This window comes from Salvia splendens, chromosome 16 (genome assembly GCF_004379255.2).
Source record: "Salvia splendens isolate huo1 chromosome 16, SspV2, whole genome shotgun sequence".
NCBI classification, from domain to species: Eukaryota; Viridiplantae; Streptophyta; class Magnoliopsida; order Lamiales; family Lamiaceae; genus Salvia; species Salvia splendens.
This window is the reverse complement of record NC_056047.1, coordinates 10426011-10440763: the sequence shown is the minus strand read 5'-3', so window position 1 is coordinate 10440763 and position 14753 is coordinate 10426011. Positions and strand designations below refer to the sequence as shown.

General features: G+C 39.7%; 3 protein-coding genes across 3 annotated transcripts; 2 read left to right on the top strand and 1 right to left on the bottom strand.

The window, feature by feature from the left end:
- The first annotated feature begins 657 nt into the window (after positions 1-657).
- Positions 658-6759, top strand: LOC121771051 (tRNA(adenine(34)) deaminase, chloroplastic-like). The gene is made up of 4 exons (XM_042167847.1): positions 658-4329; positions 4405-4492; positions 4639-4766; positions 6160-6759. Exons 1-4 carry the CDS (start codon positions 833-835, stop codon positions 6425-6427), a joined length of 3981 nt encoding a protein of 1326 aa, XP_042023781.1. The 5' UTR covers positions 658-832; the 3' UTR covers positions 6428-6759.
- A 913-nt stretch (positions 6760-7672) lies between these two features.
- On the top strand, positions 7673-8628 carry LOC121771058 (lysine-rich arabinogalactan protein 19-like). The gene is made up of 2 exons (XM_042167852.1): positions 7673-8288; positions 8374-8628. The coding sequence occupies exons 1-2, from the start codon at positions 7710-7712 to the stop codon at positions 8473-8475; spliced, it is 681 nt and encodes a 226-aa protein (XP_042023786.1). The 5' UTR covers positions 7673-7709; the 3' UTR covers positions 8476-8628.
- On the bottom strand, positions 8543-10939 carry LOC121771060. The gene is made up of 4 exons (XM_042167853.1): positions 10214-10939; positions 9895-10057; positions 9410-9538; positions 8543-8792 (listed from the first exon to the last, which is right to left on the bottom strand). Exons 1-4 carry the CDS (start codon positions 10357-10359, stop codon positions 8685-8687), a joined length of 546 nt encoding a protein of 181 aa, XP_042023787.1. The 5' UTR covers positions 10360-10939; the 3' UTR covers positions 8543-8684.
- Between the last annotated feature and the right edge of the window lie 3814 nt (positions 10940-14753).

Sequence of the window (14753 nt, the reverse complement as noted above, 5' to 3'; positions counted from 1 at the left end):
TACTATTTCAATAGTCTTATTTTGCTATTTTCAGACGTCCATAAACAATAATCTCATTTATAATACACTTGTTTTCTCCTCTTATTTATATTTTACCTTCTTGTTCTCATTTTTTTCTCAATACTTAATTAATTTCTCATCAAACTCATTATTGTTTTAACAATGGGTCTATTTTTTGACCAAGGAGTAGAGTATAAGATGTCTAATAGACTAAATTGTTTCTACATTAATCTTAATTAATTCTCTCTCTTTTTTCTATCGAAAATAATTCTCTCAACTACACTAATAATTTGGGGCATTGTCCCAAAATTAAGTACTATTAAACTAAATAATATTGATAAAACTCAATACTACTATTATCTAATTATTTGACGAAATTATAGAAACAGGTTCAACAATAAAAAACTACTTCGTCTGTTCTTTTATAACTATGTGTTTCTTTTTAGCTCATCACAAAATTTAAGAAATATGGAGTATAAAAAAAATATGTAGAAAAAGTTAGTACAATAAAAATTTATTTACCAAAAATAATACTGCAAAAATGATATATTGAAAACATTTAATATAGATTTTTAAAAATGGGCATATAGTATTATTAATATAATTTATTTATTAGTACTAATTTACTAAATCTATTATTCCGTGTGTCGTGTAAACTGTTAGTGAAAATTGGCGAAAAGATGACAAAAAGGGAAATCGAAGGAGCTCATCCATCCTAAATTTCTGTCATTCGTTGCTCACAGATCAGCTGTGGATCTTCGCTTCTCCTCACTCCCCTCTTCTTCAAGGTACTTCTCTCTCTCTCTCCCTCTCTCTTAGTCTCTTTTGAGCAATGCTCAACACTGGTATGGCTTCAGCAATCTCACTAAGAGCCAGAGGATCCCTGTCATTCACCACCACTGACCACTCACACTGCTCAAATGGACGAATCCCTTTTTCCTATTCATCGTCCACGCCTTGTTGCTCTTGCTGCTGTACTTCATCATATACAGTCCCAATTTGCCCCAATTATGGCTATAACTTATACGGACTGAAGCAATCCTCTTTAATCCAATGGTCTCGTTACAGGCGACCGATTTCGAATGGATTTGATTATTATGCTAGGTTGCTGCCAGTTTGTGATATTGACAGAATAGGTTATCGTTATAAAGCTTGCAACTTTACAGAGATAAGAAATGTGGGTAGGAAAAAAGGGGGATTAAGAAAATGTTTCGTGTCTGAGGAAAGGGGTGAGGGGTATGATCTTGGGGGTGTAGACGAGGCCGAGGCTATACTTAGCCTGTTGTCTGAGGATTTTGGGGAGGAGTGCTTTCTTGAGACGAAGGAGACTCGGAGATTGGTGAGGAAACCGGTGGTGGAGAAGAGAGAGAATTGTAGCGTGTGTAGGGAGTGTGGGAGTAAGAAGGATAGAGTCGAGCAGAGTGTTTCTGGGAGTGGGGCGATGGTTAGTTCGAGGAAGGATGATAGTAGGAGGAGGAAGGAAAGGTTTCGATGTGAAGAAAATGAAGAAGAAATTTTTAGAGAAGAACATGAGGGCTCTTTGTTGAAGAATCGAAGGGAGGAAAGAGAGAAAGAAGAGAGAGAGGCCTCGTTGAGAAAAGCTGACCAAAAATCTGTAGATAAACAAGATAGGGAATCGATGAGAAGAAAGAATTTGAAACTTAGGTCAAGGACAGAAGATAAGGAAGAGTTCTTGAGGAGAGAGCATAGGCAGGTGGTGGCAAAAGATAGTTCAAGGAGAGACGATAAAGAAGAGTTATTGAGGAGAGAGGAGCATATACAGGAGGTGAGGAAAGGTATTTCAAGGAGAGACGAGAAGGAAGAGTTATTGAGGAGAGAGGAGCATATGCAGATGGTGAGGAAAGGTAGTTCAAGGAGAGATGAGAAGGAAGAGTTGTTGAGGAGAGAGGAACACAGGCAGAAGTTGAGGAAAGATGGATCGAGTTGTTCCTCATATTATTCGCTCTCTTCAAATGGTGAATATGACAGCAGTGACGAAGTTGAGCTTAACTTGTCAACTGGTCATAATAGTTATTCTAGGAATAATGAACTAGTTACCCAGGAGACCAGGGAAGAGGATCAGTGGCGTGAGGGTTACAGGGAAGACCACATGTCTAGTTTGGCAAATAGGAGCTCGTCAAAGGAATTCAATACTGGATCAGGTGTTGTTGAGTGCGACTTCAGAAAGAAATCAGAGAAAAGACTTGCTGATATATCTGTGGAAGAGATTGAGTCAAGGACAGAAACCTCACTTAAGGAATCAAAATCTTCCATTTCTCATGAACGTACCCATGAAAACTTTTCCAACTATGTCAACCGTGATGATAGGAAGGAAAAATCAACTGAAAGCATGGAATTTGATGAAGAGAGGAAACAACAGCTTAGGCAAAGAGGTGGTGAAGTTACGAGGCAATCTGAAAACATGCTGAAGTATAAGCAATTTGTTGGAAGTCAGGATATCCGCAGTGGAAATGTTGTAGCCAGTACTAGCTCTCAAAAAGTGTACACTAGAAAGGGTGAGATCTCTGCTAAAGTTTCCACTTCAAATCAGGGGCGTAGTTCCAGGGAGGATGAGCATCGTAGGAATTCTAGTAAGATTTCTGAAGTATCAGAAGTCCAAGAGATTGATATTAGAAAAACCTCTATTTCTCAGCAAAATTTTGAAACTAATGTCAGGAGGGAAGACTTATCTACCACTAATGTTGATAATACGAAGCATCAGCAACAATATGGTCGAGTAAGTGGGCAAGTGGAATTAAGGGGAAAGTCCCAACAATTAATCAAAAATGATGGTGAGTCGATGTCAAGAAGGGAAACAAATAAATTTGAGAAGCTAGAAGAGAATGTGGGCAGTTCTAGAAATGATTTCGATGAATTGAACAAAGTAAGAGTCACTAGCTTGGCAAATACTGGTGCCATTTTGGTGGAGCGTAGAAATAAGAATAAATCAGAGACACCAGTAAGACCTGCACAACATTCATCAGAGGTAGGTATATTATCTCTGGGATCAACGGCTGGGATTGTTACTGATGATACTAATAGTGGAAGTTTACAACTTGAATCAACTACTTTACATGGAACTAACATACATGGATCTGTAGTGGTTCATCCTGGAGCATATGGCAGAGACAAAACCAACAGTTCTCATGGCCAGCCTTCAAAATTAATCTCTGATGAAGGTGCAATTGCATCTGCTGCCCGATTAGAGAAATCCTCAACACGCTACGTTGGAGAGTTTGTTGAACAGGTGAGGAGCGAAATTTTGAGTTCTGAAATTCAAAGGGGGAAGGAAACGTATATAACTGAATTTTTGCATGGAGAAAGTTCTGGAGATCCTCAGTCAGTTGAGCAGGGCTTAGTACTTGATAATCAGCCATCTGGAACAAAGGGGCCTTCGGACGAAATGTGGAATGTTGATGAACAATCAAATCCGAAGCCCTCAATCACAGAAGTTCCAGATAATGCAATCAAAGAGAGTGGTGTTATTGTCAAGAGAACTGGGAGGTCCTTATGGAATACCATTGGAGATATTGTTCGATTTCGGTGGTTGGCACATTCTGATAGTCATGACTCAGGCAGGAAAACTGGTGGAAGAAGTTCACCAAATCAGTCTATGAGCAGCGAGAGGTGGTTTTCTGGACATGATGCTGAGGAAAATGAAGAGGCTGTTGAAGGAAAGGAGGGTGGAAGTTCCACACCAGGTTTATCTGGTAGGCATCAACATGAAAAAACAGGCTCTCATATTGACTCATCTGGATTGCATCAGCAAGGAAAACTGGGTTCCCAAACTGAGAAAAGTTTCAGCTCATCAACTTTAGAGGGCTATCTTGGGAAACCAGGAACGAAAGACACATCTTCCTCAGTTACTCAACAAAAGAGTACACTACAAGCCAGCATTTCTTTGCCTACTGGTGGGGAAATTTCTGGAGAAACATCCTCTGCTGCTATAATTGATTCCTCAATTCCTTCGCCTGCATTAAGGCTGTGGAGATCTCCTGTGGTGCGAGCGGTTCCAGATGCAGGAGAAGCACATGCGTCTGGTAGTGGCACCAGTGAGCAAATAGATATCGGACTAGTGGAGCAAACAGAGTCGGTAGTTGATAAGAGTGAGGTGAAGCAAAAGAAACTTCAGAGGAAAGACCAAGTTGTTAGAGATAGATTTGATGACTGGGCAGAAGCATATAGGCTTGAAGCAGAACAGCGGAAAATGGATGAAGTGTTTATGAGGGAAGCATTGTTGGAAGCAGAAAAGGCTGCTGACAACTGGGAGGTGCCTGTAGGAGCTGTTTTAGTGCATAGTGGAAAGATAATCGCTCGTGGCTGCAATCTGTAAGTTGTTAAAAAAAGTTATGTTTCTTTGTTTTTTATACAGAGAAATTTTATTTTTTACTGTGCATATTTCAGGGTGGAACAGCTGCGTGACTCTACAGCCCATGCAGAGATTATATGCATAAGGGAGGCTTCAAACACTCTCCGGACCTGGAGGCTTTCTGTAATATATCTGTCTCTTTTGATTTACATAATTTATCTGCTTGGCTATGGATTCAAATATGGTGACTGGGAAATTTATCACCAAGCTATGTCTGACTTGCTGCTTCTGCATAGAGCATAACATCCTAATTTTGACACCTTCTGCAGGAAACTACACTGTATGTAACACTTGAACCATGTCCCATGTGTGCTGGAGCTATACTTCAAGCTAGAATAGACACTCTTGTTTGGGGAGCTCCTAACAAGCTTCTTGGAGCTGATGGCAGCTGGATTAGGTAACAGTAATAAGTTGATTATAATTTTATTATACCTGGAGAAGCCTTGAATCTCATTTGCAACAACATTTTGTGCTTTTGCTTTGTTTTATTTAAATACTAGTAAATGTTTTAAGTAGTTGCTGCTAATAAACAAAATTCCATGGTGTCCCTGTGTACCTGTTACACATGGCAGTCTGACGCTCGACAAGAAACCACTCTTCAGCCTATGATATAAAGATTGACTACTATCCCCTCAACACATAACCAGCAAAAACTTTTGACACTTCTACTGCTATGTTGGCAGTATCTGCTTTTTACAGTCATTCAGCCTCAAGCTTCACTTTATTCTTATATTCCCTTTGAGGGTTTAAAAAGGAGCTCTGTCATTCTCAGACTCTCATAACAATTGTTAATGCATTTCATGGTATATTTCATTGCGTTAGCAATCCATCCAACAGCCCTTGTTTCAGCCAAAGCATTTTAAATGGAAAAAAGCTTTCTAGTTCATATCTAAATCATCAAAGTGTGAAATTACTGATAGATGGATGTGCACACAACTACCAAGAAATGGTTTTAGGATTCTGCTGACTGTGTCAAACTTATCATTTCCCTGTGATCACCCAACCAAGACGCTGTATAGCTTGACGAAAGATAGTATTTTACATGAAGAAATATTTGTTTATTTCCCCTTCTTTCCAGCACCATTAAAACATATTCCTGCTACTTATGGGGTTTCTTTCCCTTCATAATATAAGTATATAAGGTACACCTCTTTTTATACCCTATGTATCTCTGCTTGCTTGCTATATGGAGTAACTTAAAAAATAATATTTGCATCTGAAAAATGCAGTATTGATCTCCCTCTTATCAGTTAGTTGGTTGTCAATACTAGAAGCTAGTGCTACACTGCTACATGATCAATAGTTTGTTTCTCATTCGTTTCTTTCTATGCAAGTGGGAAGCTAACTGCTCATGACTAGTCAATTCCCCTATTTGATGTGTTTAGACCTACTGCATATGGCTAATCTCTTCATACTTCTCGTCCAACCCTCTTGTTCCTGATCTGTGGCTAATCTCTTCATACTTCTTGTCCAACCCTCTTGTTCCTGGTCTGTTATCTTTTGCAACTTAATTATAATGGAGGGATGGTTTCTACTAATTCATTATTTCGTATCTGCAAGAGTGGTTCATGAAAGCCAAATTATTGTGCACCTTGTTCTGAGACAGGATTATGAACTAAAATCCAAAAAGTCGAAGCAATATAAGTTATGCTGCTTATATCTTTTTCAGTCAATAAGTTCAGTTATGTTAGATGTTCTTTTCAAGTTGAAAGCAAAAAATCTGCATCTCATGAAATTTTTATCATTATTTTGACTCTGTTTTCATTGGTAACTTTGATCCACATTCATAGGCTCTTCCCGGGTGATGGAGGAAACACCTCGGAACCAAGTGAGAAACCACCAGCTCCAGCTCACCCATTCCACCCTAAGATGAGCATTAGGAGGGGAGTGCTGACGTCAGAATGCGCAGACGCCATGCAGCAGTTCTTCAAGCGAAGGAGAAAGCAAGAGAAAAAAGCCGATGCTCCAAAACCACCATCACGCCTTCCCATTTTGAGCCGCCACTCCAATTTCATGGCCAAGATGCACGACACCTTCAGCTTAATGTTTTGTCTCTAAAAGAAACAGCAGCCCCTCCCCTTCTCCAAAATGGCGCTCATAATCAAAAAGCTCGATATTCTGAGATGCGCGGATTTCTCCTTCACAAGCTTCTGCATATGTTGCAATTTAGCTGTAGTTTGGTAGCTACTGGTACTTGTTCTTGAAAATTGTATATCATCATCATCTCTCTCTCTCTCATATCCAACATAATGAGTTTGAGTTGAGATATCATTTTCTTGTCAACTCCAGACATGTAGCTCATTAAGATTCATGTTTTTTCCGTGGGAAAACATGCAAATTATGGATGGTTGTTTCCTGAAAAATAAATAGATTATGTCGTCATTATTAAATCCAACTCATATAATCTCATAGCTTTCAACATTAACTGTGAAACGATTGAGACTTAATACCGAAATCGGGTGATTTGCCATTCTATAATTTTATATTGTGGGGATGACTTTCTCAACTTACTCTCTGTAATACCGTTTAGTAGTTTTGATTTTCATTAACCCTTTGTGAAAATCAAACCTTTCCTTTTTTCCACAACACAATGAATCTTTCTCGTTATCTCATATACATGGATATATTCAATCCTGCTTTTCATTTTTTTTGCACACTTCTGTTTCCTCCCTTCTTCCATCAACATTTTTTAGGAAACCATTTATTTCACTTTGCATATTCAAGAACTAAGAAGTGATCTAGAAGAATAATAGCGTGACAAATATGACACTAAAATGTTGAAACAAATGACAATTTTAAATACATCCTTTTTTCTCTGTCTATGCGGCTTGCCCTAATTTACCTTGCCTGTATTGAAATCATAAATGCATTTGCCTTCACTCCAAAGCAATTTCCAAAGTTGCTTTAATTTGTGAATGATTAAAAAATATTGTAAAATAACCGAAAGCATGATCAATGTGTAATACTATAATATGATCAGTGGCCGTTGGGGAATGATTTTGAATTCTGATACACAAATTAGATGATTGTTGATAGCAACATATGACCAATAGCACAATGTGCTGAAGAAACATAACAATAATTTCAATCACGAGGCATAATTTTGAAGCCAATTAGGTGTAACCTTCTCATGACAGCAGATGGCAATGTAATTAATCAAAATCACAATTTCTATTTCATTTTATTTTTCAATCTTTAGACTTTTTTTTTCCTTTCTTTTTTGCACTCATCAAAATCAAAATGACATATCACCAAACTCTTCCTTCTTCCAAAACGTGAGATATAAATGTATGTGCAACTGCAACTATCTCTCAGTCCACACCATACATTCCTCTCCAAAATGGCAACATTTCTTTGGGCTTGGGTTTCTACCTTCTGCATTTTATTGGTCATTGCAAATGCGCAAGCGCCTGCAGCTTCACCTTCTAATACCCCATCAGCGACGGCTACACCAGCCGCTGCAGCATCACCACCAGCTGTAGCCACACCATCAGCCGCCCCAACCACTCCACCACCACAACCTCCAATAAGCCCACCCGTGGCAAGTCCAGCCCTCCCACCGGCATTACCACCAGCTGTACCTCCACCACAAGCATCCCCCACACCAACGCAGCAGCCAGCACCGGCTCCTGCTGTAAAAGCACCTGCACCAGCACCAGTAGTACCGGCACCGGTGTCCCCACCTGTGGCGTCACCAACACCAGCACCGGCTTTACAACCACCAGTCTCTGCACCAGTGGAGGTCCCCTCACCTGCACCAGCACCCGCCAAGCACAAGAAACAAAAGCACAAACACAGGCATCACCATGCACCAGCACCAGCACCGATTGTTGTCAAAAGCCCTCCGGCACCACCAACCTCCCAAGACACAGAAGACACAGAAGACACAGCACCAGCACCCTCACCAACCTTAAATTTGGTAATTAAACTGAATTCGTACCAGTTCTGCCTGATCAAATGTCTTATCACTATATAGCTTCTGACTGTTCATCGTTCAATTACAGAATGGCGCCATCACACTTGATCAGCATGGAAGAACAAGAATGCTGGTGACCATCGGATCGGCCTTGACTACCTTGTTGGCTGTCAGCGGTTTCTTATTCTAATTTATACTGTGGGACCATTTTGGCAATGGAGAAAGGGGTATTGGCATACAGAAGAGGATCAGAGCAGTTTTATCTATATGATATTCATTCATTATCTCCAAAATGTTTTACTATCATTCTATAAATTTTAAATTTGATATATTTTTCATGATATCACAGCAGATTCATATCCTACAAAAATTGAAATGCTGACAAATGAAAAGCTCGTTCTAGACTTGATCCGTCTTTGCATCTAAATCAATTTCCTCCTCCAAGTTATACTCGATCACAAGCCCAAGATTGTCGACCAGCTTGTGGTACTGAGAACATCCTGAACACTGTAATAAAATAATCAATCTACACATGGCCAGAAAAAAATTACAGCATTAATAATAATAATAATAATAACATGTAAAAGAAAAAGGTAACAAAACCTTTTTTGGATTTAGAATGTTTTAAGCATCTGGTAGAAACAGAATGACCTAAGACTTGGAGGAACATCTTGACACAGTAACAATCTTGAAAATATTTGATTGTGTCAGAGAGCATTCTAGAGTACACAGTCTGCTGGCTTGAACTTATATAGAATATCTTCTTTTCAGTTCATTGGTTTATCAGAATATGGTTGAATAAGATGAGCATCCCCTCTTCACTTTTCATTCTCATTTACTCAATTGTTTCTGTGAGCAGAGAAGCCCTTAGCCAACAATAAGCTGTTTCTATTAACTGTAGAGCATCATATGTTTTTGAATGTTTACTAATATAATTAAAATATCTCTAGTATTTTGCTAGATGGAAAAGGTACGGTTTTCTGCTCATATGGGAAACTAGTTGAAGATACAGGCATTAGCCGAAATGACCGTGGTGGAGACCAGTTCCTAACTATCATATGTACAAGTACTGGGGATACTTTTTACTGAGAAAAAGTATACTGATATAACTAATCCATAAATACCTGCACATAAACAAGCCCACGTTCATAAGCTAGTCTATTGATTAACCTCTGTGACCGCACTCCACAGGCATCACATGTAAAAGTTACTAACAGACGTCTTCTAGGGAGCTTCAAGTCGATAACACCCTCCTGTGAGCAAGACCAAAAGGAGCTCAGCTTAATCCAGACACTTCATCAAGACAGTTTTCAAAAACTACTTTGATACATGTAAAACTAGTATAGGCTAACTAACATGTGTTTCGACTGAATTAAGCTGTCTTTGAGCTTATTACACAATAAGTGCCCCATATCTGTATAAGATAGTTACATGTGCTAATCATGAGAGATGCCTTAAATAAGTGTTAATATACGTAATGACAGTCCGACTCCTAATTAAGTAGCCAGGAAGAATACAGAAGTTAGCAAGCAATTATGAATAGCATGATTTATTTTTTTTAATTTTTCCTAGAGACAAGCAAAAACCCAACATAAAATGGAAACAATACCTGTTGGCATTCCATTGAAGGGGACGGCTCCATTTCATTGTATTCTCCATTTCCATCTACAATCGAACATGATATGATTGGCACTCTAAAACATTGCTCCGTCCTCTTATTTCTTCGGTAAGAAATCATCGACCTCCTTAAATTAATCTTTAAATCAAGACAGCTGCCAGATTAAAACCGAAGCATTTCAATGCCATTACTAAATAAGAAGCTATTGTTTCACAAAAAGCTCGACCATTTTGGATTGAACAAAAAGCAAGTGAAAGTAGAAGCCTGATGAGAAAGTAAAAACAGATTAGTGTAGAGCAATTCTGCATACCTCCTACCGCGAACGGCGACAGATGATGATCTTGGAAATGTAAAATCTCCATATTTGGCACCAAAATTAGGTCTGAATAATTGGGAACAGGGAAGAGAAAATTTAGGGGCTTTAGCCACGAAGGGCAAAGAGCAAACGGCGTCCATTTTCAACAGAAGAAGAAGAAGATGAACACAACCTCGTTCGTATTTCCACTGAGTTTTGATTTTATTGTTCCACTTAAAACAAGTTAAATTATTAATTTCATAATTGAGTGAGTGATAGCAAGATCAATATTGAGCATAAATATTTGCTAATAAAAATATGTATTTATTTCAACATATTCAGGTAAGAAGTTAAAAGACTAAAGGCCCATTTTGACATATTGCGATTTTATGATTTTGGTCCAAAACATTATCTTTTGAATTATTTGGTCCCTCACAAATAAAAACGGGTCACATTTGGTCCGAATTTGACGGAATTGTTAAAATTTAACAATCAACAAATCTTAATTCGATTTTGACCGGATTAAGTTAATAATTATGTTTTATTAATGTCTAATATTTAATTAATCCAAAACTAAAAAATTAAAAATTTTAAGTTAATAATATTTATTACAAAAATAAATTAAAACATAAAATGATTTAACAAAATTAAAACAAATGAACCGATGCCTCTTTCTTCACAATTCCTCGTTCAATTTGTTAAACCAATTTGTTTACGTGCAGAAGCCACCATTCTTTTTGTTAAACCAATTTACTTACCATCCGTCATTGAAGGTATACTTCATCCACCCAAATCCGAGTTAATACTGCATACACCACCATATATCATAATCTGTAATCAACCTACTAATCGAATAAATCGAAGCAATCCGAATTAAGAATAGGATATAAATGAATCAAGAATCGGCCCAGCGTCGACAGTGTCTTCGGGGTGGAATCGGGGTTGCTGCGGCGACAGCGTCGAGCGCCCAGCAGCAGCGTCGCGTTTTCGTCATTGCGCGGAGCCGCAGACGCGGAGGACGGCCCTGACCGGCGACGATTGCCGCTTAAATCAGTCAACTGGTGCAGTCACGAAGGCGATCCTGCAGCGGTGAATTGGGGATCTTGTTTGAGAGAGGTTGACGATACCTGAAGGAGAGGGAGCTCAAATTTTCTGTTTAATTTTGTGTTGTGATTTTCTTTGAGGCCGAGGGATCTGGGCATGTGTTTCAATTTGGGGGTGTTGTTCAATTGTTCCATTTTGTTAAAAATAATTTCAAATAAAATTATAATTTTTTTGAAAAGAATAAAAATTCACTTAATCCGGTCAAAATCGAATTAAGATTCGTTGACCGTTAAATTTTAACAGTTCCGTCAAATTTGGACCAAATGTAATCCGTTTTTATTGGTGAGTGATTGAATAATTCAAAAGATATTGTTTTAGACCAAAATCATAAAATCGCAATATGTTAAGGACAAAAATGGGCATTTAGTGAAGTTAAAAATATGAACATTTTGTACTACGAGTTTTGTTCTGCTGGGCTTGTAGGCGACATGACACGCCATCCACCTTTTTCCTTCTATATTTTAAAAATAATTTAGTTTATTTTCTCCAATCAATTCTGACTTAGTTCTAAATCGTCGAATATCACTTCTTTTTTTCTTTCTCACAGTGAACTTTTACACATAGCATTAATATTTCTTATCACTCTCACTAGCCACCCACTCATACCCATGGTATTTCACCTGCATAAACCCTCCGGTGATGCGTTGCAAAGCCTCACGGTTTCAGTCGTCCAGCTTCGATTACAGGGAACACGAGGGGATCTGTCAAACCCTAGAAGACACAATTCAATGAAAGAATCAAAGAAAAAAATAAATCTATTTTAGGAGAATATCAATTAGTGATTATACCTAGAATAGATTGATATGTTTCCAAATATACTTGTATTTCTCTCCTATAAAAAGAGATCATTGTATACAATGTAAAACACACAGAAATACAGAAATAAGAGAATCATAAACTTTGTTCTCTGCAATTCACCATGCCTAGCCTTTTATCCCTTATCCCTCTCGGTTACTATCTTCAAGATGATATCAGAGCAGGTTATTAAGGTGGGGACTCAGAGAGAGTTCATCACCGTCCCAAGGCTACCTTTCCCGACCGTCTGTCCTTAACCCTGTGAGCAAACAAAATGTCAGAAACCACCGAGAGTTCAAACACAGATCCACATAACACAAACACTTCAAACCAAACCAATTTTCCACCAGATTTCGCGGCACAATTTGCCGAATTCCTGAAATTTAAGGAATTTTCATCAGGTCAGAGCTCGAAAAACCCCTCAACCCAGCCAAAATCGCTGGGGGAAGTAACCATCAAAACAAAGCTCAACGGGAACAACTACCCCCTATGGGCCAACCTGATGAAGAGGGCTATTGGCGGTAAAGGGCAGACCTCTCATATAATAGGAGTTTCAGACCCCGAACCGCCGATAACCGACCCAAATTACCCGAGGTGGCAGCAGAGAGATCACTGCACCTTCAATTGGATTATCAACAACATCGAATCCGACCTTGTAAATGAAGTTTCTCAATACGCGACCGCCAAGGACCTTTGGGAGGGCCTGGCAATCACTTATGGCAGCGGGAGAGATCCGTTTCAGGTGTACGACCTACACAGACAATGTATGACGATCAAACAAGGAGGAATGACCTTGGAAGCATTGTGGTAAAAATTACAGGATCTGTGGATATCCATAGACGCCCGAGATCCAAGCACGATCGACCATCCTCCGTCAATCGAGAAAGACAATCAAATGACCCAAAGGATAAGGGTGTATCAGTTTCTTACCACACTCGATGAACGGTATGAATCAGTCAAGAAGGAGATCATCAACAAAGAGCCATTACCGACTCCTCGAGAGGCATACGCGATGGTGAGGCGCAATGCCGACAATGCGCGAATATTGAAACCTACCGAACAACCAGGCTCCGGAATTGGAGCGGGACTGATCGTATTCGACCGCAACAGGGCCAGTCAGCCTCCATCGCCACCACCGGCGCCGTCCCGGTATCCAGCCAATCACCGCAAAGGCGACGAAGATAAAAGCAAATTGTTTTGTAGCCATTGCGGAGGAAAGAGGCATACAAAAGATACTTGCTTCCTCATTCATGGGTATCCCGAATGGTGGGATGAAATGAAGAAATCCAAGCTCCAGAGGGCGGCGAATCGCGGCGGACCGAGGGCATCGGCATCAGCACCAGCGGCGGTCGGAGGCCAAGCCGCCTACGCCGAGCACGCGGCAGGTTGCTTCGGTACTCCAACCACCACCGGAAATTATGGCGGACGCGGGGAGGAGAAGGCCGTGGCCACTATCACGGCGGCGAGAGTGCAGATTGGAGGAGAAGCAAACACGGCGGAACCGTCTAGGGTTTGGAGTGAAGGTAAAGGGGGGTTCTCTCATTTGAACCCTCCAAGTTCTGCCAAATCACGTTTTTTCCCCATCCCCATAGACCTATTGTTTCCAGCCCCAAAACTCCTCACATATTGCACCCCGTACCCCACTTCAAAAATAACTCCTCTAAACTCCCCAAAATTCCTCATAAACACATTCCAGCCCCTAAACCTTGTGAAAATCTTGTGATACATCCCTAAATAAAATGCCAAAATTCCTTTGAAGCCTTGGCCATGTCATCTACCTCAGAAATAGGAGAAATGAATAAAAATTAGATTTTTGATTGTGGTGCAACTGACACAATGTCTTTTGATATGTCTGATTTTGAAAGTATTTCCAAGTCAAATAAAACCCATGTTCAAACTGCGAGTGGAGATCTGGCACCTGTTCAGGGGGCGGGAACCATCACTATCTCCCAAACCTTCGACTCTCGAATTGCTTATTTGTTCCGTCACTATCTCACAAATTATTGTCAGTTAGTCATGCGACTAAAGAATTGAACTGCAAGTTACTAATGCAGCCTCGTTTCTGTTTACTGCAGGATACCCAAATGGGGACGATAGTTGGGCGTGGCACTGAACGACACGGACTGTACTATGTGGATGAGGTGGCCCATCAGAGTACTGCGTTGTTGTCTCACAGACTGACCGATAAGCAGGCTTGGCTTTGGCATCGCCGGTTAGGGCACCCATCTATAGGATATTTCCGTCTGCTTTTTCCTAAGTTGAATTCTTCTTTTGCCTTTAATTGTGAAACATGTTTTTTGGCCAAAAGCCATAGACATTCGTTTAAGATAAATAATACTAGAGTGAAAACTCCCTTTTCATTAATTCATTCGGATGTGTGGGGTCCTGCACCTGTTACTGGGGGATCGGGCTTTCGCTATTTTTTGTTGTTTGTTGATGATTATACACGCATGACTTGGGTTTATTTCTTAAAAACAAAATCTGAAGTTTTTGACAAGTTCACCCAATTCTATACCTTAGTCCAAACTCAATACAAATACAATATCCAAATCCTTCGATCCGATAATGGGGGGAGTTTGTCAATTCTAAAATGCAGTCTTTCTTCACTGGAAAGGGATTAGTCCACCAAACCACCTGTCCACATACTCCTGAACAG